Genomic DNA, 22,744 nt, shown 5'->3' on the forward strand with positions numbered 1-22,744 from the left:
TTTCAGACTAAAACTTTGCAATTCAGCCTAAGTAACTACTAAAGGTTGATGGGATAACATATTAATAAGAATTTAGCTTGATACAAGAAGCCTTTCTTTCAGTACACTGCTTCAGTGAAGATGGGAGGGTGGGGAAGAACACCAGCACTCTGTTTGGCCTTTGAGAATATCTGATTAAAAAAAAAAACCAAACCTGAAGCTGAAATTGCATAATTCTTACTTAGATTACTACCATATTAACTATGTTCCCAGAATCATAGAACAGCTATGGTTGGGAGGGACCTCTAAAGGTCATCTTGTGATCCAAGGGATTGCCCAGGACAATGTTAAAATGTCCAGACAGCATCTGAACATCTCCAAGGATGGTGACACCAAGACCTCTCTTGGCAATCTCCTCCCACTGGTGCTTGGTCCCTCAGAGTGAAGAAGTGTTTCCTGTTGTTCACAGGGAACATCCTGTGTTTGACACTGTTTGAGCCCACTGCTTCTTGCTCTGTCATAAAGCAACACTGAAAAGAGCCTGGCTGCGTATTCTTTTGTGCCCTCCATTCAGATATTTGTACACAAACAGCAGAGATATCCCTGACCTTTCCCATCACTGGACTAAACAGACCTGACTTTCAGCTTCTCCTCATGAGAGATATTTCAGACCCTGCAGGGTTGTGGTGGGCCCCTGATGGATTTACTAGAGGAGCCACTATCAAGCAATAGCCTGTTTCAGGTACAGTGCAGCCTTTGTGCCCTCCTGAAGTCTCTTCTTTCATAACTGTTTTAACAGTTGGTTTTTATCTAGAAACAGCCAGACTTGACTGCACTAAAAACACATTAGGAAATTACTTTGAAGTACTTTCTCTACTATGTTAATTGTTGTGGCGGTTGCTGTAAATACAGTTAAGAGTGAGAATTGTTTATCTCTGAATAAGAGTAGTTTATCCCTGCAAATATATTCACATAGCACTGTTGATTGGGCAGTCACTGACTGCATTGAGTGCATGAATGTAATTACTGGTTGCTAACTGACACAGAAATTGCTGATGAGGATCTTGAAAGTGTGGAGATTGTCTTCTTGATGGCACAAAACATATGGAATTGTACCATGCCAGTATTCTCTTACGTTACAGAAGACTGCCAGTATCTGACAGTATTTGTATTCATTCTAGCTCATGCAAACTTGTCAAAGAAACTAGAATTAAAATAAATGGAAAGTCAAGACTCCTATGATTCTGTTCCTACAGGGACAATGAGAAGAGTGTAAGTTGAAGTTTTGCTCTGCATCACAACACTAAGAATAAAATGACAGAACCACCAAACTTTTTAAAAATAAATTTAATTTTATCTATTAGAAATATCCCCAATAAGTCCACCTTTCCACAAAGGCTTAGATTTCAAACAGAGTTCACATTTTTTAAAATGAATAAACAGCTAAATAATTTTAATATTAGATTCAGATTCTGTTTAACTGAGTAAGAAAGCAAATCAGTGTCAGGTAATCAGGAAGGAATAAAAATTTTTTATACTGTCAGTTAATTTCTAGATCACTGATATGAGCATAGAACTTAACTTCAGAGTCAAAGTGGATCAAATACATGAAATCAGCATGTGATCTTCAATGGTTCTACAGATGCCAGCAGTATTTTAATGACTTTTGCATTATTCTAAGGTAAGTCAAGCCAATTGTCATACAAAACAGTTAATAAATGCTGTTTACTTTATATGAGTGTGTCCAGTTTCCTGATACACAGAAAAATTCAGCACTGTAAACAAGCCTTCTAATACAATCCACAGAAAAAAATTGTTCGTTTTATGGTTCACACTTTAGCATGATTACTATAGTTTCATTGCGCTCAGGAGAAGCAGGTTTGTACCTGGACCTTTCTGCTTAATTGTTCTTGATTAGGATGCCATTTTCCGTATCATGTAGTTCAGAATGCCGCCATTGTGGAAGTAAGTGAGCTCCACATCAGTGTCAAATCTCATGATGGCATTAAAGGTTTTCCCAGTGTCCAGCTGTTAGGGTCAAAGAAAGTCACTCAAGCAGTAGAACCTTGCACATGTTACTTGACATCACAGTAAAATAAAGACTACTAGCATAGTTTTGCTATCTTAAAAAATTGTGATAGAAAGCTAAAGTGAACAGGCACCAATGCTTCTATCCACACTAGACTACAGGAAGCTGCTTGAGAGGAAAGTGGTTTAAAACAAACCATAACAAACACAGTATGGAGTCTCTTTGCATTTGCTGCTTCATTTATAACTGAGAAATTTATAGTGGACTCTGAGTGATTAGTCCAAACTACAGGATGGCTTTGTGCTAATTTAAACAGTTTGAGCATCCTGCTTTTATATCCTGTCATAGTAAACCACAGAATGATTTGGGCTGGAAGGGACATTAAGGATCACACATTTCGAACCCCCACTGCCATGGGTGGGGAACATTCCACTAGAGAAGGTCGCTCAAAGCCTTATCCAACCTGACCTTGAACTCCTCCAGGGAGAAGGAATCCACAGCTTCTCTGGGCAGTAGTTCCAGTGCCTCATCTCAAATTATTCCTTGTATCTAACCTAATTCTACCCTCCTCCAGTTTAACCCCTATTAGAATAACTATTTTAATCTCCTTCACCATATCAATTCTTCTCCCTATTTTAAGCTGATCTCACTACCATATGACAAAGCATATGTTTTGAAGAGACAGTTAATTTTGAGTAAAATTACAGTGATTCAGAAAATTCAACTCTTAGGTGTCTCATACCTTAATCTGGACATTCATCTGTGGTTTTAGGTTTTCAGGAATGATAATAGTGTAACGCTCCCGTCCAGTGAGTCCTAAAGTTCCTGCATCTTCTCCAGGTAAATACTGCAGAGGAATCACACCCATTCCTACTAGGTTGCTTCTATGAATTCTCTCATAGCTTTCAGCAAGCACAGCCTTGACACCCTGGGAAATACACAACAGGTTGAGTTATTTCATAGTTCAGAACAGTCTTTCCGTACTCACAAGAAGAATATAGGTTTGTTTGTGGTCCCCTCCATTTAATTTACCAGCTGCTGCTAGAGTTAGCAGGTCTGTCTGACAGCAAACTGTCCAGGATGATTTGATTGCACATTAACTTTCACACCTCTCTAAAAGAAGCCTGACTCAAAAAAGTAACACATTTTCTCAGGAATCCTGAATCTACTTTAACATGTCTTATGCAGTGCACCACTAGTCATTTCCATTACTCTTCCTAATTCAGTGTTGCCCTCCTATAAGCACCAGTGCGCAGTTCAATTAATTTTGAAAATTTTACATGTTAATACAGTTAACATAAAAACTCATTGCCAGAAAAAAACCTCCAAAAACCTAGATGAACTTAAATACCAACTCTCTTGTGCATCTTTCTAATAATGCAAGAAAGTTTGAATCAGAGTTCTTTATGTAAACAGTGTAAGATTGGACAGACAAAGAAAGAAACAGGTATTTCACTGTGTATAGATCTGGATTTGGCTCCCATGGTGAAGCCGTGCTAAATTTAATTTTCACTGATACTCTTCTCTTACACTTTCTCGTTTCCTTGCTAAGCGAGCTTATGGATGCTGCTGAAAGCAGACCTATGGCTTATGGGGCTACTGAAAGTGGAATTAAAGAAACTGGCCTTTCTAGTGTGGCCTTGTGGACTTCTAGATGAAGATTAGTCAAGCCTTCCAGTCGGAACAAGATCTATTAATATTAAATAGCTTTTGCCAACTCTACTGTGTCTCTTGGAGGCAGCTGAGATTTCAAAGTATCTCTTGCTACCAAAAGTGAAAATTAGTTACCCAGGATTTGGTCATAAGCTAGTCGTACTAACAAATAAATGCACTGTTAACACTGTCCTCCTAGTTTACTGTAGCCACTCACCAAGAGGAATGGTCCTTTAGCAGCCCAGTCTCTGGAACTTCCTGCACCATATTCCTTCCCAGCCAGCACAATCAGAGGATGACCAGCCTGCTTGTATCTTTCTGCAGCATCAAACACGTCCAGCTAGAATAAAAATGCCAAACGCTTTGTAAACTTTTTGCGAGTGGAATCACACTTCTAGGGAAAGGAGGAAAAAAAAGTGTCCCCACATAAACAACTGAAGCCCACAACTTCCACCAAGCAGCAGTTTAAGGATATTGACCATAAAGCACTTTGTGGCTTCTAGTCTGATCTCCTTCCCAACGCAAAACGGCACCTTCCATTGGTGTTTTTACAGTAGTTACATTCTCCACTGATACGCCTGAAAGGACCATATTGCATAGGTGACTGCTTCCCTGAGTCAGCTCCTGACACCTCAATTAGCTTTACTTAAAAGGTACTGAAGTAAATTACTTAAGCTGGTAAGAAGGAAAGTCAGCACTAATCCACTCTGTTGTCAGTAAGCCACAGTTTAGAGCAGCATGTGTACTTACAGTTTCCCCAGAAGGGAAGTGGATTGTCTGAGGTCCTTGTTTATCAATAAACTTGTTGACCAAGCGAATGTTTGCAAATGTCCCTCTGGCCATGACAGCATCATTCCCTCTGCGGGAGCCATAAGAATTGAACTCACGAGGAGTCAAGCTATTAAGGGAAAAGAAGAAAGGAAACTGTGTTAGTTTTGGACTAAAAGCACTCTGCTCTAAAAAAAGAAAGTAATAAATTGGTGTTTCTGAGGCAGGTAAGTATGTAGTTCCCACCCTAGCTGTGGTACCCAGTTAGCTAATACTTCTCCTTTGAGACGTTTTGAAGGAAAAGTAATTTACACATAGCTACAGTTTGATCAGAAAAAGCAGCTTCCATAATGTTCTCAACTCTTGCCCTAGAAATAGTATCCAACAGTGATGCAAGGATATAATTCACATTAAGTCAGCAGATGCAACACAGTTTTTTTCTTAATAGTTGGTGCCCAAAGAGCCTCATTGCTTATACTACTGTAGCATCTAGAACAACGGCAGAGCACTGTGCTAAATATCTAAAAGGCAGCAGGAATCTCTGCTGCAAGTTAGAACTACAGAAGAAAAATTTCACTTGCAAACAGAAATATGAGAATGAGGGCACTCATCACTGCAGCCTAACCAGCAAACAAAAAATGTACTAGAATGTGACAGAAAATTAGACTGTTTGCACTGGGCTACATCCAAACCGCAGCTATAACATACAGCATCTGTTTTGTAATGCATGTAGGACTATTCAGATTTCCAAGTAACTGATAGCAGGGGGTCAGAGAGTCCAGAGCAGTTAGTTTTCAGTATATCACTGTTTTAATCTATTCTCTTTCCAAAATTATTAGGTCTAGTGAGTTAGGACTTTTTATGTCAGTGCTGTTCCTCAAAACACCACTGAAGTTGTAAGAAGTTCTAAAATCAGAGAATAAAAGCATTATATTACCTGTGAAGTCTGAATAACTTGGTAAGTCCTAGTCTTGCCTGAAGTTGAGCCCCAAGCACTAAACTGACAGACTGGCCATCGAAAAAGATGAACATTTTACAAGATTCCAATCACAATAGACTTGCCAGTTATTGCAGCTGCACTGAAACCTAAACTTCTGGATGGTCTGTAGTGCCTAAGAGCCTAGATATGTGAAATAGTTGCACACACTAGAAGAAATTAATATAAAACTCATTTTGGCACTAACAAAAACAGTCACTTTGGTTTGATAGGGATTTGCTTGATTCCCTTATTTATGAATAAATGTACAGGATAGTTTTCTTCCCCTATTTCCATAAAAAGGTCTTTAACTCTACAGGGATAACAGATGTACACACTCTATTCTATTTCTTACACTTAGTGAGAGCTGCTGAAGTAGCAGAAAGAGAAATGCTTTTCTTTCTTAATTTATCTGCTGTCCAGGCAGCTGTCAAGGTATACAAGTGTATGTGAACAGACAGAAGGTATGTGTGCCTGTAACATGGCATAACAGTAGTGGTTTGTTTCCTCTTCCCAATGTATGACAATAACAATAAGCAGTGCTTACCCTCTGCTGGTCAAATAACGGGCTGCAGGACTATTTCTTGCTATGTTCCCAGCTGGCGATATGTGGTCAGTTGTCACAGAATCCCCAAAACTCAACAGGACATAAGCACCTTCTATTGTTTTCGGGGTCTGAAGAGCCAAAGTCTAAGCCATCATAAATACAAAGAAAACAATTAATGTATGAAAAATGATTCCTTTACCTTTCTCAAAAAAGTGGAAATTGCAAAATGAAGTCTCCCTTTTTATACAGATTAGGAGAAAGAAAAAATCCAACGCTGTTAAGAATCTTTATGTTCTTGAACAAATATGATGCCCTGGCTGTCTGCCAGCAAGTTCATGCATTAAGAAAATACAGCAGACAAAAAACCGGCCAAGGCTTCCCATGATACATGAATGAAAATTGAGAATTCCTAGGCATGTGCATTAAAGTCTCCATTTACTTTTAAATGGCACTGAATTGCCAATTCAAACACTGAACTATTTGGTGCAATATGCAAGCAGGCAAAACAGTGCATTTAATTTCCTGTTGTTTTTCTTCGCTTGCTTTGTGACCATTTAGAAGCATTTCAACTTAAAAGGAAAAGGAGACTTTTCAAGAGCCCTGAAGTGAAAGGGAATCCTTACAATTTTGAGATTCACTCATGCCTTTGTATTAAAATGAACTCAATAGCACAATTCTAACATTTAAGAACCAAGGCCTCAATAGGCTTTTATGAATCCTCTCAGGCCTCTTGAAGTGGCTTTCCTTCTCCTTCAATATGAGTCAAGATCACTGCATGCTTTGGCTTGATTCAAAGGGAAAGCACGTACGTACCAGACCATCAAAGAAAGGAGGAGACTTGATATAAGTAGACTTGGGATTCCAAATATACAGTTTATCTGAAGGAGCATCTAAGGCATTCCAAGCTTTGTTTACTGTCTGAAAAACATACAAAATCCTTTCATTGACTTCTAAGTTTTCAGAAGCAACATAATTACTTCAGAATCCAGGTAAAATTACAAATTAGACTTTAGCAAAAGCCTTATGGGTTTCTTAGAGCACTTTGGAAAATGCAAATGCTAAAATAACTATCTACATTATTTTTGGGGGTGTTTTTAATAATTCTATCTATTAAAAGATTTAGGAAAATCCTAATTTCATTACAAAAGAAGAGACAATCATCCTGTTTTTTGAGAATAACCTGTATTATATACACAGGTAACACTTTATAATTGTCTATTGGTTTATTAAGTAATATTAAGAAGCTTCCCTAACATAAAAACGGTAAGAATAATTTGTTTCAAAACTTGAGAAAGATTTGTAGGAAGATATTATCAAGTACAAATCTTTTTTCCGATATCAATCCCATTAGTTAATGCAAATTAATTTTATGTCAGCTGAAAAAAATCAAACATTTGTGAAGCTGGAATATTCCACCTTCTAGTATCAGCTGGGGGTGGCTGTTGGAAACATATCATCTACATGTTACCTTAAAAATACTGTAAGGAGCAATTTTCAAAACATGACTGTCTGAAAGAATGAATTAACTATCCAGAAGATTAAAAAAAAAAAAACCCTCATCTGAATATCTGTCAGAACAAGAGCAAAACCTAGACATGAGAAAGGTTAATTCCATTATCATAATCATTTTATTTAATATCTTCAGAATAGCAGAGTACATCAATCAAATTCTGCCAAGAGGATTAATTCACCTCTATTTTCTCGTAGACCTCCTTGAACATCCCAGGAATAACAAACTGACGCTCAACAGCCTGAATCTCATTTCTTGTTGGCCAGATATCTTTCAGGAAAATCTTCTTCCCCGAAGCATTTATTCCTGTATAAAATGATATTGTCAATTTTGTTGCATATATTTTTCATTAGGAAGAAAGAAAAGTTTACCACTGTGTTCTGCGGCTATGTGTGCCTTGTAACACTCACAGGACACACTTTATTTCACTTGCAAGGATCTGACAGAAAACTGAGTCACAATAATAATTGATAATACCTGTACATAACTTCTTTTGTGAATTCCAATGGCCTTCCAGAATAATTTATAGAATCATTTATGCTGGAAAGGCTCTTTGAAGGTTCTTGAAGGTCTTTGAAAATCTACTACCTCAGGTTGGCTCTTGAAAGACTATCACCTGATATAACCAAAAATATGATCCAGTGGAATTAGGGGGAAGCCAGGCCAGAGCATTATTCTTTCTCCATCATCTCTGACCCTTGTTGCTATGACTCTTAACAAATGTATAATTTGTCTCCCACAGGTACTTGGTACTTCAAAGCTCTTCCCTAGGACAAATGTTTCTGAAGTGCTTAATTCCCAACAGTTTAGTTCATAAGCTGTGAAAGGAAGCATCCCAACACTGTCTTACCTAAAGGCTCTTTCTCAAAGTCGATCCGGATGGTCCCTGCAATTGCATAGGCTATCACCAGCGGGGGGGAGGCCAAGTAGTTAGCACGGGTGTTGGGATGGACACGCCCTTCAAAATTCCTATTGCCAGACAACACACCCACTGCCACAAGGTCTCCCTATAACATGGAGTTTGAGACAAAGATAGGTCAGGATCTTGCAGAATCAACACACACAGGAAGTCTGCAGAACCTGACTGCACTGCAACAATGACCAGTCACAGAACTATCTCCTGAACAATCCCAAAACACCTCCCCCAGAAAAGAATATAGACTGAATTTACTTTGTACAGAGCTGAAAAGAGTGAAGACACAGTATAATACAGCTCAGAACAGCACACAGCAGAGAACAGCTAACATAAATGAGCTGCACAAGAAAAACTGCATACCTGTGTAATGGCCTCAACAACAGACTCTGGTAGGGGTCCACTATTGCCAATACATGTCATACAGCCATAACCCACCACATCAAACCTATACAAAGTATAAAAATAATGGTGAACCAAAAGCTACCTCGGACCAAGACATTTAACCACTCAGCACATGGCAATGGTTACTTTCAGGAGAAACACTGTTTTAACGAATGAAACGCTACTGAGAACAGCATTTTTTAAATGCTCTATTTTTACCACTGCAGTGACTGTCCATGCACACAGAATGGGAAATGTGTTACTCAGCAAGAGAAACAACAATACAGTGTCATTTACACTGTTTCAAAACAATTAGTCTTGAAAATAACCCACTCTCCTGCTTAAGAACATGAGTCTTCAAGAAGTTACAGCAGGCCTTCATGATTGGCACAAAGCCAGCCAGCACAACAGCAATGTGTTTACTCATGCAGGATCACACCATAAGGTATCTGCAATATCTTTTAAGTTGTACAGAGAAATAGTAATTCGATTGCATCACTTGCTTGTGGATGTTAGCTTGGTTGGGGAGAGAGAAATGGCAATAGTTTCTCACAGTGGTTTGTGAGAATTTTAGGGAGTTGCAGGAATGTGATAACTTGTTAGTATAAACAATCTGCACATGGTGTTTTTCCGCTTTGTTTTCTTGTTCTTCTCAAAGACAGTGTGTGACGAAGATGTTTTTTATTAACTAATTAATCAAGTAAAATGTATCATATCAGTTTATATAAACTGGAGAACTCTTTGTAACAAAGTTTCTTTCCTCTTCTTACAATTGAGTCTCTTGTCTGTTCTTGTGTCATTCTTAGCTCAAGAGTAACACTTGTTGATAATGCTTTTAGTTAAAGAGCCATAGGACAACAGTAAAAAAGCGCTCTTACCCTAGTTGAGAAAGGTAACGCATAACTCCACTTTCCCTCAGATAGTAGGTGACAACCCCACTTCCTGGGGACAGGCTAGTTTTAATGTACGGCTTCACTGTCAAACCAGCTTCAACAGCTTTCTTAGCAAGCAATCCTGAAAAATACAGAGGATAGCTGCAGACTTTCCTGGAAGTGAGACAGTTCGGTGGATAAGCATGTTAGGAGAGATACCATCACAGAACTGGGAACAGAAAAGGCACTAGCAATGAAATGGTACAGCAAACCAACAGCACTAATTCTGTGACAACCAGCTAGAGGACAAATGCTCTGCTGAACTGTACATCCAGCCTGCAATTTCTGTTCCACTAGAAAATTGATGGAAGTTGCATTCAATAAGATGCACTCACTGGGGCAGTAAGAAGACATTCAAAATTCAGAGCACTATTTGTAAGACAAATGTCTCACAAAAAAACGCAATAAAGACCTGTTAAGTTCCCACTTACCATGGTGCAGTAACCCAGAGAAGAAACAACTGCCAGCATAGGACTTGCTGCCCTCAGGAGCAGAAGGCTATGAGAGCACCAATGCTGGCCCTTGCCTCAAACAAGCCATCTCACAATCCACAGCTTGTTACACAAGCACTGTTTTACCACTCCTGTATTTGTAATATGCATAGATATATTTCAGTGGAAGGTCTTCCCAGACACACATTTATCCTGCATTCTTTCCTTTGAAATAAATTGTCCATTCCAAGATGCATGTTCAGAGAACAAGTCCTCTCCAGTTCTTTTCCAGGATGAACATAAAAGAAGCACCGGATAGGCAAGCTATGCAAAACTTCACATTCTCAGGCTGAATTTTCCCCCTCACATATGACATTCATTTAGATAAGAAAATAGACATAAGCTGTGCTTTGATCCAATGTGATCTCCAAAAGGAAGATGTCATCAAACTGGTTTGTCTTTGCCAGTTGTCTGGCACCTCTGTTAGACATGACCTGACACTTCTAAGCATTGTGTGAGATGGTTTACACATGCAAATTTAAAGAAGCGGTCCTGTTCCTGAAGTTGCTGAGATTCCTTAGCTAGTAGAAGAATCTGCAGAAACTGCAGCTCTTGAATTCTTCTGCAAATGAGACCATGAACAAATAGTCATCCTAGGAACTGATAGTTTGACAACCTGTTTGAAAGTGTTGGCATCCATCTTGCTGCTTATACCAGTTCCGAAAAGATAGCATAGTCAAACTCTCAAAGTTGGCAAGGAAATGCCAGAACTTCAGTTCCTCTGAGCAACCTTAATCCAACACCTCTTCAAGGTCAGATTAGGCTATCAAAGTTCCTACAGCACATACCCACTATCCCCACAGACACACAGCCCCTGCATAGCGCACAGGATATATAGCAGGAGTTTGAAACAACTGCTCATATCCTAGATTTTTTTAGCTTGGTTACTTAATTGGGAACACTATGTTTATTTACTTTCATTTGAAATCTCATCCTGAAAGCCAAACTATTGTATTTCTTCTGGGTATCTCTTGTGGGTATTCTCAACACTGCTGTTTACTAACAGAGACTGACAGAATTACTTTTTCATTCCTTGTCAAGGTCAAAACATAAATGCTGCTGTATAGAAAGGCAGCAAAGGTGAGAGTAGCCACTAAATCTGAGCACATACACCAAAATCCTTAGGACTACATTCTGCGGGTGCTGTGCATTACATAGTAGTGAATGCACTCAAAGTGCATTCAGTATCCCTACTGCTTCAGAGAAAGTTAAAAATGCATGTCATTAGCCTGGGAGTCAAACACTAGAGGAAACTATCCTCAACAGGCACAACTGAAGGATACATCCCCCTAGAACTAAGGGAATAGACAAGGCAAACAGAGTCTGCCTGGAGAAAACCTACTTCTTGATCCTTGGAAGAAAGAAATACAGATCTATTTCAGTGATAATGCAGAATGGACCCAAGGAAAGTGGTATGCTGCCCAGGCTGTCCTGTTAAAGGCAAGTGGATTGGGACATCTTGTTCAACTCTGAACTCAATTCAATTCCTCTCAAAGTGGTAAGAAAATGAGCAGGTCTCTCCTTTGCTTCTCCTTTGCCCCACATCTTAGTTGACGATGGACTTCGAACCTGTTGCTAGAGTTTAAAAGACCTTTGGCCTGGGAGGGGGTGAACTGCTGGTATGTAAAGTATGCAAAGATAGATGCAGGTCTAAAAACAAGTGACAAATATCACCTCAAAAAGCCAAACACAAAGTGACTGTTGACAGCCCAAAAGCTTCCCAGCACCACACAGGAACAAATAGAAATTATATTTCTCTAACCAGGAAGTAATAACCTCTGGTGAAGGGCCTTTGTACTGCCCAGCGCACATCCCTTCTGACCTTTGAAGGAATAAAGTCTGCATCCCATGAACAATCTGACAGACTTGTAAGCCTCTATGCGGTGATTATCATACAGTGACAGATACCATCTATGTATATGTTTACAGAGGAGAGAAAGAAATATGTAAACATATAGCCAAGCACCTGGGAAACTGGGTCAAACCTGTCCAGTATAGACTGAACCCTTTGAGCTGACATTCTTCATTCCTATTTTGTTGCCAGAAGAAGACATTACGAATGACAAATTTTCTGTTCGGACTAGTCATGTTAAAAATGAACAATCTCGTGACCTGAAATTTTATACAACCAAGCCAGACTAACTGTTCTGTAGTGGTGCATACCAAGCTCACCTCTGGCTTCCTCATGGAGGCAATTAAGATGCAAATGAAAAGGCTCTGAAACCCTGAGAATACAATTTGCTTCCTCTCCTCACACCTACCATGCCCCCAGACTCTCATAACAGCTTTAGAGGACAACCTCTAGCTAAATGTGTGTTTTTCACTCTGCTGACAGATCAGAGCACTTTCAGAGCACTCCAGAAGATCATTCTTCACCGTCCCTCTTCTGGCTTCTGGCAACAGCCTCTTCTTATCTCTATATATCAGTTTCTGTGCATTTGGAAAAGTGTCAAAAGTTGCTTAATTAAGTTCCAGCTTGCCTTGTAGAACAGATAGTGCAGGAAGAATACATTTTTGTCAACTTATATTTCTAACTACCACTTCCACAAGTCCTTCACTACCCTTAGAAACTAAGCTCAATTTTAACACTCTAAATGACAAAACCAGCACTGCACACCTTGAATTACATCAGAGTTGTTGTTGCTGTCTTTAGGATACACATTCAGAGCTGCAAGAAACTACTGCACATTAGGCAAATCAGCTTACCTGCACCCAACATAACTGACGGATTACTGGTGTTGGTACAGCTTGTAATGGCAGCAATCACTACGGAACCGTGAGCAAGCTCGAACTCATGGCCCTCAAAATTAAATTTCACTATGCTGTTGTGTCTGTCTGGTGCAATTTGGAATCCCTTGAATCCTTGCTGTAGGAGGAGAAAGTAAGAATCAAAATGAGTGGTTAACATAAACATTTTGACTGAACATTAGTATGGGCTGTTTCTTCAGCAATGAAAACCATCTGTTAGTCACATCCATGCTTGTGCTTTTAGGTCTGATCATGAAGCTTGCATCTCTAGTCAACCAAAATGATGGACAAAAATTTTTTTCTGGAGTTTCTCCTCTTCTCTGTTTACTGGTAAAACAGGCAGTCTTTGCAGAAAAACATATTTGTATTTTCTTCCTGCATGAATATATCCTTCTTCAGATTTCTCAGATGCTTCTTACTCCTGTTACAGATCTTACAGATTCATGATCACACACAGTCTTAGAACACAATCTTGTCCTGAGATTTTAGCATAACATGTAAAATTTTTAAGCCAGGATGATCAAACAGCTTGAATGTATACCAGGAGCTGATTTGAGAGGCAAAGGTCTGATAGTTGGAAAAAAAATAAAGAGCAAAGAGCAAGTAGGCACTGTTCATGCCATGAAAAATTACATTTAGAGATCTGAAAGTATAAGATCACCTAATGGAGTTTGGAAAATGTAAGCAAGAATTATGGTGAACTGCTGTAGTTTAGGTCTCTTTTATATCACTGGAGTTCTGTAGTGCCTTTAACAAGGGTGGTTACTGTATCAGGTAAAGATTCAAACTGATTTAGAAAACTTAAGTATCCAGGAATATTCATCCAAATATAAATCCAGCTCCTCTTTCAATGACCACTTTTGACTGGATGATGCAGAATGTAGTCATTGTTTTCTGTCTTTACCACCAACATCCAAAAGCCACAGAGACACATGCAGTTCTGCTCTGCTGAACAGATTCAATATTTAGTGCAAAATTACATTGTGGATTCACGGCATAACCTGCTTGGAATGCTTGGAGAGCTGAAGAGCTGGGTAGTTATCTCAGAACTCAGTGCAGCAGGTATTTTGTCCCCTCTATTAATAGCCCCCCATTGTGGCAGAATTCAGAAATCTCTAGTCTATGTCAAAATCGTGTTAGGCCTAAGATCAGAAAGAAATACTACTCCAATAGGGCATGAACACCTTCATGCAAGAGAAGCAACATCACAATTTTTTACCTGTTGCTTCTCTCACCTTCAAAACTGCAGTCAAATATCCTCACTTACTTTTCAGTAGGCAAACAAACAACACACAACCCCAGAATGTAGTTCCTGAACACCAGACAGCTTTTAGAAGCATGAATTAGTTTGTTTGCCCAAATGGCTACCTTGGCTCCCAGACAAGTCTCAAAGTCCTTCTTCATATCTGACACAGCAACTTTGTCCTGAGGTCTTTTTGGTCCACTGCAGCAAGGCACAACAGTATGGAGATCCAACTCAACAACCTGTTCAAGTAAGATAAACAGAGAGTGATTGAGCACTGCCTGACAAGTTGAAGCCAGGTAAGCCACAGGTATGCTTACCTCTGCTGTTGAATCAATGCTAAGTCTGCATATTGTTATTTGCAAAATTATTGAAAACACTTGAGAATAGGAAGAGCAGAAGAAAAGGAATACTTCTAATTTTAGATGCTGCCAGCTCACAGGTATGGCTATCAAAAGTACTAAAGTTACTGAAAAACCCAATGTAACTAAAGCATCTAAGCATTATAAATTATTTTTTAATTTGTCTTGTCACATGCTAGAAGCAGGTTAAAAAATGATGTGAAGAGACACTGGAACTGATACAAAACAAAGCAGACTATTCATCTACTCCTCACCCATTTTCCAACTTTGTTTTCATAGTGTGCTACATCCTCCCAAATCTACTAAGATTTTTGAATAATCATGCAGACCCAAACACAAGTTACAAGATAACATTTTACAGTAGAGAAAACAAGAAATATTCTTGACTTTCCTGGACACAGAGTAAGATCCTAATTTTCTTGCACAGAAAATTAACTGTGTGCTTTGTGGTTACCACAGGGGGCTTCTAAGGGTCCTGATTCACACCATAAAATAACTGACTGAACAGAAAAAAACTGCAAACAGGGCTAACACACACCACATCCACATTATCTCCACAGCTACAATTCAGAGTAACCTTCAGTCTGGAAGGCCTTCTAAAAGCTCCATCAAAAAAACTTGAAAGAATCTGCACCAGCTGGAGGTCAACTGAGAGCCAATCTATACCTACATCCAAGTTTTCACATCTGAAGAGCCAGCTGTCTCATTCCATTGGGCCTTAAAATAAGACAGCTGTGCAGATCAAAGCAAAGGACAAGGAATCCCTTGACTATTTCTTAGTTTCTGTGAAAAACAGACAATTGTTGCAATAAAATAGGACAGGGTATAAAGCAAGGAGCCAGAAAACAGAGTAGTTTCTCACCTGTGTGAAGTCTGGATCCTGAGAAGAGTTCGTGAAATCTCTTAGCATTCCCACAGCCTCAAGATATCTTTTTGTGCACATAACTTTCTCTTTGTCACGGCCTAAAATGAAAACCAGATACAACAAAACCAAAATGCAAGTTAAACGGACGAACCACCATCTGCCAGAATAGAGCAAAAAAAGTGCATAACAGGCACGCTGTCAATAGCACTACAAGACTCTTTCAAGACAAATATTAGAGATCCACTAAAACCGATTGTGCAGATTTAGTGGCTTTTGCAGAACAAAATCCTAGTTTCCTATTCTTGTCATCTGGACAATCTAGGTTCAGATTTTTGCCAGGCTGCCGTAAGTCCAACACTCAGCTCTTCCTAAACATGCATCCTAATTGCAAAAACTAGTCTCAATAGGTAAATACCAAGAAAAAAATGAACTGAAGCTCAGAAGGCTTCACCTGATTCAATCCCACTGCTAATGTCATACAGACCTGGCATCCTTTCAATTACCCCTTAACTTATGGTCTCTTCTTATACTCACCAGTTTGTACCAGGTACCCAATGCTAATATCATCCACTGGAAAGTAGGCAGCTGTTGCTCCATACTCTGGACACATATTGGCAATGGTGGCTCGGTCAGCAATTGACAGCTGGGCAACACCAGGACCAAAAAACTCCACAAATTTACCCACGACTCCAACTTGGCGGAGATGCTGTTATAAAAATACAGTGCCTGTGTCACTGTTATGTGTCAAATGACATGAGCATGTCTGTTATGAAATCCAGCTTTTGACTCAGAGAAATCTCTTGTGAAGATTTCTACAGCCATTTGAAACAAGAAGTTTTTGCTAAACTAAATCATGAAATGAGGACATAGAGATGTAAAGTTTTAATAAGGTACAACATAGGACCATATTTCTTCTAAAACTTGCTCTTCCTTTCATTTAAACTAGACTGCCTTACAATTATATTTTTCTCAACATGATGTTTTAAGAGGAAGAGAACTGCGTGGGGAGTCTTCACACAGCAAACCCAGGAAGACAGAAAAATAGGGAGAACCAACTGCACAAGTACATGTGAACACACACAACATTTGAATAAAATTATGAAAAAAATGTTGCCTTTCCCCTTTTGAAGGTCTCCCTGTAGACAGTATTCCATAATGAATTTCTGTACCAGATTTCTGACTTCCAGCAACACTAATGCTGACCCAGTAATACTCTTAATTCAGTGACAATGCTCAGAGTGAGTAAGCATATTATAAATATATGACAAGAGTCAAACACCTGCACATGGAAGAAATAAGACTGCAATGCTTCTTGTCTGGTTTCCAGATTTTATATTGCCTAATTTTAAGTAGTGACCTCAAAAAACATCAGGGCTCTTTTGAGCCAGAGGAAAAAGCACTGCTGCTCCAAAACACTCCTGAATTCCAAAATATCCCAACATATATTTTGTGTGGCTTCTGGGAAACAGATTTGCCTAAAAAATTGTCCTTAATGAGTTGAATCTAATCCACAGTGATAAAGGTTTTCAAAAATTCAAAATGGCTACCTGGAAGCACAGATAGGGTTCTTACACATTCTGTACAGTGGCTCTGTCCTACAGAATGTGTTTATCTCTCAGCAGTAACATCAAAATATCAAATCTTGGTAATTTACCTTGGTAATGGTGAGCACAATGTCAGTAGATGTTACCAGTGGCTGAGGGTTTCCTACCAGCTTATAGCCAACCACCTCAGGAAGCACCATGCTGATCGGCTGTCCCAACATCACTGCTTCTGCTTCAATGCCACCCACACCTGCACACAACAGGAGGACACAATGTGACTATTCAGAAAGATACTAACATGTCAGAGATAAACTTGTGAAGTCAATGGCCTGATGAATGCTCTATTTAAGGTGTGAAAGGGGAGAGAAACCATACAGTCTGAGTCTTCTGCTAAGAGGCATTCCTCATCTCGCTGCTGTTCCTGCAAGGTTGGGCTTTTAAACATTTAGTTTCATATTTTCATCCTTGTTTCTAAGCCATTAGATGGGATACTAGGTGAATCTAAGGATGTTTGGCTTTTACAAGAACAGATGTAAAATTTTTATTTAGTATCTTAAACATGTAACACAACAAACCAAGAACCACTGACATGGCACTGAATATGTGCTGTGAGTGAAACATATGCAGACCATGATTGCTGGTCACCAAACAAAAAATCAGAAGTTATTTTGAAAGAAAGAAATGTTACTAAAGAATCCTAACATAAAAGGTACTTGTTAAGACAGAAATATCTTCCCTTATGTCCACTATGTTTCAGCAGGGTTTAGGAATGTGCAGGTGGAAACTGTTGCATAAGCCCACCTTCACTATCAGAATTCCAGCAACTACTTAATATTGCTCATTTATTAAGGTAGCATATCAAGATGTCATAGTCATATGCAATCTAACAAAGCCATGATGTTTATTATCTAGCAACTTAGCATTAAGCAGCCAAGCCACCAAGCAGTTTTATAACTTTCTGCCTGTAGAAAGTCCCTTGTATATTTATCTTCTTCTCTGAAATCTCCTTCTGCCTTTTGTTTAGTATAATGAATACTAAGCTAGGAAAAACTGCCAGTAATAGCTGCTTATGAATGCCAAATCACTATTCCAATCTTTTTTCCCACTTAATCTAAGAATAGTTCTGAAAAATAATTTCTACCTTCTTTCATTCAAAATTATACACCTCTGTTAATTTAAAAGATAATCCTGCGACAGAACCAATCATGTGGCTCCTTTCACTGGGTGTTGAATCATTTTTAAACATTTAAGTAAATTGAAATAACTGATTGACTACCACTGACAGTCACGAACCAAGTTCAGCATCACCAGCCTCTGGAAAAAATGTTGGACCTGAGAATATGCAAGAATTTGAGCCCATACGCTATAGACTCTGTCCAGCCATACTTTTCATATACTGGAGAAAAACTGAAGCTAAGAGCCACTTTTCCAAGCAGCTTTTAGAGCTACAACTTCATCTAAACGATGGCTCCATGCATATGCTGCAACCAAATATAGAATAAGAGATGTGTCCAATCCCAAAGGTGTCATGCTTTAGATGCACTGAAGTTGTTTACCTTTGTATTCTAGGCCAGAAACTCTTTCCCCCTTTGATTCAGAAAGTTTCACTCAACCAATACTGCTGCAGTACAATAGGTGGGTTATTAAAATCAGAAAGTCCTACCATATGTGGTGCTCAGAACTTTACAAGCATATTCATGAACAGCTAACAAATACTCTTTAAAAACACAGTGTGTTCCTTATTTGTACAACAACTGTTTCAATAGTGCTCCTATCACCATATCACAGGAATATAAAGTCTCAGCTGAAGTCTTTGCTACTATATGGGATGACGACAAATACTTCCACTCCACAGTTACCTATTTATTCAATAATTCAAGCACTTCCGTTCACCACTAGAAGGAAAAATAAATTATATATATCTATTCCTGCAACAAATATTGTGCAGAGAACTGGTATTAGAACATCACAGTTCTGTTTTGCACAATGTCCTCTCCAACCATAATTTAGTCATTCAGATTTAATTTTCAGCACCTTCCACCTAACAGATCTGTATTTGCAGTACTTTTTGGATAATCCAACACTTTTTAAAGTAGCAAAGTGACACAAGAAAAAACGGATGGTCAGTGATACTTCAATTCTCTTTTTTTATTTAATATTTTCTTTATCTACTTCCTTGACATTTAAATGCAGAATGGAAAAGAATGTATAAAAAAACCCAATCAAAGCCAACAACATATGTAGCAGAAATCATCTGAGGTAGTTATCAGAAAGGGGAGCTTAGTTACAAAGTCTTATATAACTGTAAGAGACCTTATCAGGTTACTTGCATTTGGGGTTAGGCTATGTAAGTATGTCTAGCTGGCACAGAGATCACTTTTCTTCACAGCAGCCCATACAGTGCCATGTTTTAGATTTGTGACCAAACCAGTGCTGATAGCACACCAGAATTTTAGCTATTGCTAAGCAGTCCTTACACAGCATCAATGCTTTTTGTTTCTCACTCTGCCCCCCAGCAAGTAACCTGGGGTAGGAAAAACACTGTGAGAGGTACAGCCAGGACAGCTGAAGAGAGCTGAACAATGAGACGTTCCATGCCATAAAACATCAGGCTCATCACCAATCAGGGAGGTGGGCTTTCCAAAGTAGCCACTACCCAGGGACTGGCTGGGCTTTGGCAACTGACTGCCTTTGCATCACTTCTTTCATTTCCTTTCCCTGCACTCACCCCTCTTCACTTAAACTGTGTTTGTCTCTAGCCATTACTTTAATCTTGCATTTGGACTAACAGTCCTCTTCCCCGTTGTGCTAGCAGGAGAAGGGAGGAAGTGATTGGGTGGGGGTGATCTGTCGACCAGGATCAACTCACCAGAGCCCAAACCACAGCTCCCTGAGCCAAGAGACTGCTCACGATGCACTGCTGTACATACCCCAGCCAAGCACCCCCAAGCCATCTATCATGGTGGTGTGTGAGTCAGTGCCAACCACACTGTCTGGATAGTAGTAGCCATCCTGATCCATCACCACTCTTGCCAAGTACTCCAGGTTCACTTGGTGGATGATCCCAGAGCCCGGCGGAATAATCCTCAAGTTTTTAAAAGCTTGAGAGCCCCACTGAAACAAAAGGAATTAAAGTAAAATATTTTCAACATGAGCACTGGAAGAACTTTCATTCACTGAACTTTTCTCCATGCAAATAAGATTATTTTTGTCGGTACCTTTAAGAATTCAAATCTTTCTTTGTTCCTTTCAAATTCCAGCTCCTGATTTTTTTGCAAGCTGTCTGGTCTGCAAATGAAAATTACCAGCTGTCAGAACCAAAATTACCATGTGAATTTTATATCTAGTCAAAGGTTGAAAGAAAAGAAGATTTATTAGCTAATGTGAACGCTGATCCATTGCACCATTTTAATATCACTACAGGCAACCAATGAAAAGGATTTAGGAAATCTTAAGAGATAATACCTGAACTCTGCTTCAAATGTCAATGCTAATCTGCATTTGGCAGGCCTAAATACTGTAGCCTGAGAAAAGCAACACTGCATGTTAGTGAAATGAGACTTTTCCAACACCTAAATCAGAAGGAATAAGCAAGGCAGTAAAGGAAACTGGAACACAACTGTCCTGCAACTTCCACTTTTGTGGTCACTATGATACAGTGCTGTCTGAAGACTCTGTGTTTCAATACAGCATTAACAAATTCTTTACTTCAATTAGCTGCCTAACTTGGGTCTGCAGAGTTTGAAAGAACTGAAGCATAAATCTGACCAATGTTCTCTATATGAGAGAAAAATCTCTATTTTCTTGCATATGTTTATGACGTTAACAGAAATAAAATAAGGCTGTGACAAAAAATAATGATTTGTAACTGCATACCAAAAAACTTCAAGATGGAAGGAAACCACCATAAAACATGTGATTGCAGGATCTATTTGGAAGATTAGTTCAGTAGGCCCATATTTATGTACCTTGGAGGGCAGAAGGACCTGTATACAGAGGTCTTATATTTCACTGTAGGTCTAGTGAATTCTAGTGAGTCTTTGTATCTTTGTCCTCAGCATGTTGAGGACTTAATAGCCTTTCCAGAACTCATAGGGGCCATAGTAAGCAGTCCCTCATGCTCTTCTGCCTGGAGGCACTGAAGCAGAAAGCAGCTCCTCAGAACTGAGCCTAGTGTAGATCACCTCTATTCTTAGAAAAGTGAGGAAGAAAGGAAATGTTCTCAATTCATCCTTTCTTAAAAACCCCTGTGGGGTCAAAAAAGTGTACTAGGGAAAAAATGCCATTTCTGAGTGATAAATAATAAAGCAGCATTATTAAAGAGAAGTACAATAAACACAGGCCTGGAATGAGTCTGTTTCTATCAACAATTTAGTACAGGCTTTTGCTGCTGATAGATGCACCACAGATAGAGAAAATTCTCCTCCCAACTCACCACAGCTGATACAACAGTCTAAAATTTCCTAATATCTGGAATGTTATAGTACAAATGCTACCAGTATGTTAGCATTGTATGCTAACATGTGTATGTTGCTGTAGTACAAATGCTAACCAGTAGAACTACCTTGATGACCAGTAACTGGATTCAGTTACTTAGTACCATTAAGAAGTAAAGAGTGATTTTTTTATTCTTACTGCCTGTTAAAATCCACCTGGATGGAGTGATCTATCACGAGATCAACAGGACAGATAGGATTTATTTTTTCAGGGTCCCCACCAAGTTTCTTCACAGCATCACGCATTGCAGCAAAGTCAACCACAGCAGGCACCCCACTACAACAGAAACAAAATAAGCATGGTGAAACAATTTGGAAAAGAGATTAAAAAAACAGTCCTGAGATACAGAACAGACAGCTACTGTCACATACAAAGCAAACTGTACTCCATTTTCAATGCAAGCAAATAACAAGTAGCAACCAGAACTTCCGGCATTTCAACACTTGACTTGTCTAAGAGATCATACACACTTCAATATTTCTTTTAACACAGCTTCTGATGCTTCTCTGCCCATACATTCTCAGCCTTCTACTGTGGTATATTCTACCATAATATCTTGAACCAACTTGGAAAACCCTCTTACTTACCTATCTGATTTTGCTGGGTGCTAAAAAAAAAAAAAGAGTTCTCTGATGTCCTCATAAGGATCTGGCATCAATGAACAACCCACTGAAAAAACTACATTTCTGCAAGAGCATCCCAAGGCAGTAATGGTTTATGTTTTTAACTCTGACCATAAGGAAGTTATTACAATTTTTTTTAAATATCAGAAACCACGCAACAACAGCAGTAAAAGGCTTTTTGGTTCCTACTGAATTTTACCTTGAAAATCCAGAATAATTACCAAAAAATAAACAGGAAAAAGGATCCACATTATCTAAACTGGACGCAATTAATTGATATTGTTCAGCAGTTTGACATTCCAGGATAAGCTTTTTGTAGAAAAATAGGAAATTCTGTGTTATTTTACCTATGGGAATTGGGGGGCATAAGAGGAAAACAGAAGAAGAATTGTCAACTTATGAATGTTATTACAATTACAATTAATATGGAGCAGACACAATATCCTTCTACAGTCTTAGAACAACTAAAGATAAATACAAAATAATCCTAACTAGGAAGTTAGATAATTCTAAAGCAGGACAACCTGAATGTAATTGTTGCATGGCTTTTGGAAAGTTGCCAAAGCTGCCTTTTTCAAAAAGGTCCTCAGAGGCCTGTCCAAGAGCTCATTTTCCAGGAATGCAGTTGCTCTGCAGACTTATAGGCACATTTTTAAAACTCAGCAGGAGTAAGGGGCAAG

The 22,744-nt window shown here is 38.9% G+C and overlaps 1 protein-coding gene across 3 annotated transcripts in view; it reads right to left on the reverse strand.

Moving 5' to 3' along the window:
* Positions 1 to 1,490: 1,490 nt before the first annotated feature.
* Positions 1,491 to 22,744, reverse strand: part of ACO1 (aconitase 1) — a 53,036-nt gene continuing 31,782 nt past the window's right edge. For all 3 annotated transcript variants that reach the window (XM_030968452.1, XM_030968451.1, XM_030968450.1), the window contains 18 exons: positions 21,580 to 21,717; positions 20,163 to 20,232; positions 19,875 to 20,058; positions 17,055 to 17,194; positions 15,935 to 16,106; positions 15,398 to 15,498; positions 14,299 to 14,415; positions 12,889 to 13,048; positions 9,638 to 9,773; positions 8,739 to 8,823; positions 8,313 to 8,469; positions 7,644 to 7,768; positions 6,766 to 6,870; positions 5,953 to 6,095; positions 4,412 to 4,559; positions 3,879 to 4,001; positions 2,751 to 2,936; positions 1,491 to 2,007 (listed from right to left, as the gene is read on the reverse strand). In XM_030968452.1, coding sequence (XP_030824312.1) covers positions 1,894 to 2,007; positions 2,751 to 2,936; positions 3,879 to 4,001; positions 4,412 to 4,559; positions 5,953 to 6,095; positions 6,766 to 6,870; positions 7,644 to 7,768; positions 8,313 to 8,469; positions 8,739 to 8,823; positions 9,638 to 9,773; positions 12,889 to 13,048; positions 14,299 to 14,415; positions 15,398 to 15,498; positions 15,935 to 16,106; positions 17,055 to 17,194; positions 19,875 to 20,058; positions 20,163 to 20,232; positions 21,580 to 21,717 — 2,404 coding nt within the window. In that variant the 3' untranslated portion in view covers positions 1,491 to 1,893. The remainder of the gene's footprint in view (positions 2,008 to 2,750; positions 2,937 to 3,878; positions 4,002 to 4,411; positions 4,560 to 5,952; positions 6,096 to 6,765; positions 6,871 to 7,643; positions 7,769 to 8,312; positions 8,470 to 8,738; positions 8,824 to 9,637; positions 9,774 to 12,888; positions 13,049 to 14,298; positions 14,416 to 15,397; positions 15,499 to 15,934; positions 16,107 to 17,054; positions 17,195 to 19,874; positions 20,059 to 20,162; positions 20,233 to 21,579; positions 21,718 to 22,744) is intronic.

The sequence above is a fragment of the Camarhynchus parvulus genome, chromosome Z, assembly GCF_901933205.1.
Source record: "Camarhynchus parvulus chromosome Z, STF_HiC, whole genome shotgun sequence".
NCBI classification, from domain to species: Eukaryota; Metazoa; Chordata; class Aves; order Passeriformes; family Thraupidae; genus Camarhynchus; species Camarhynchus parvulus.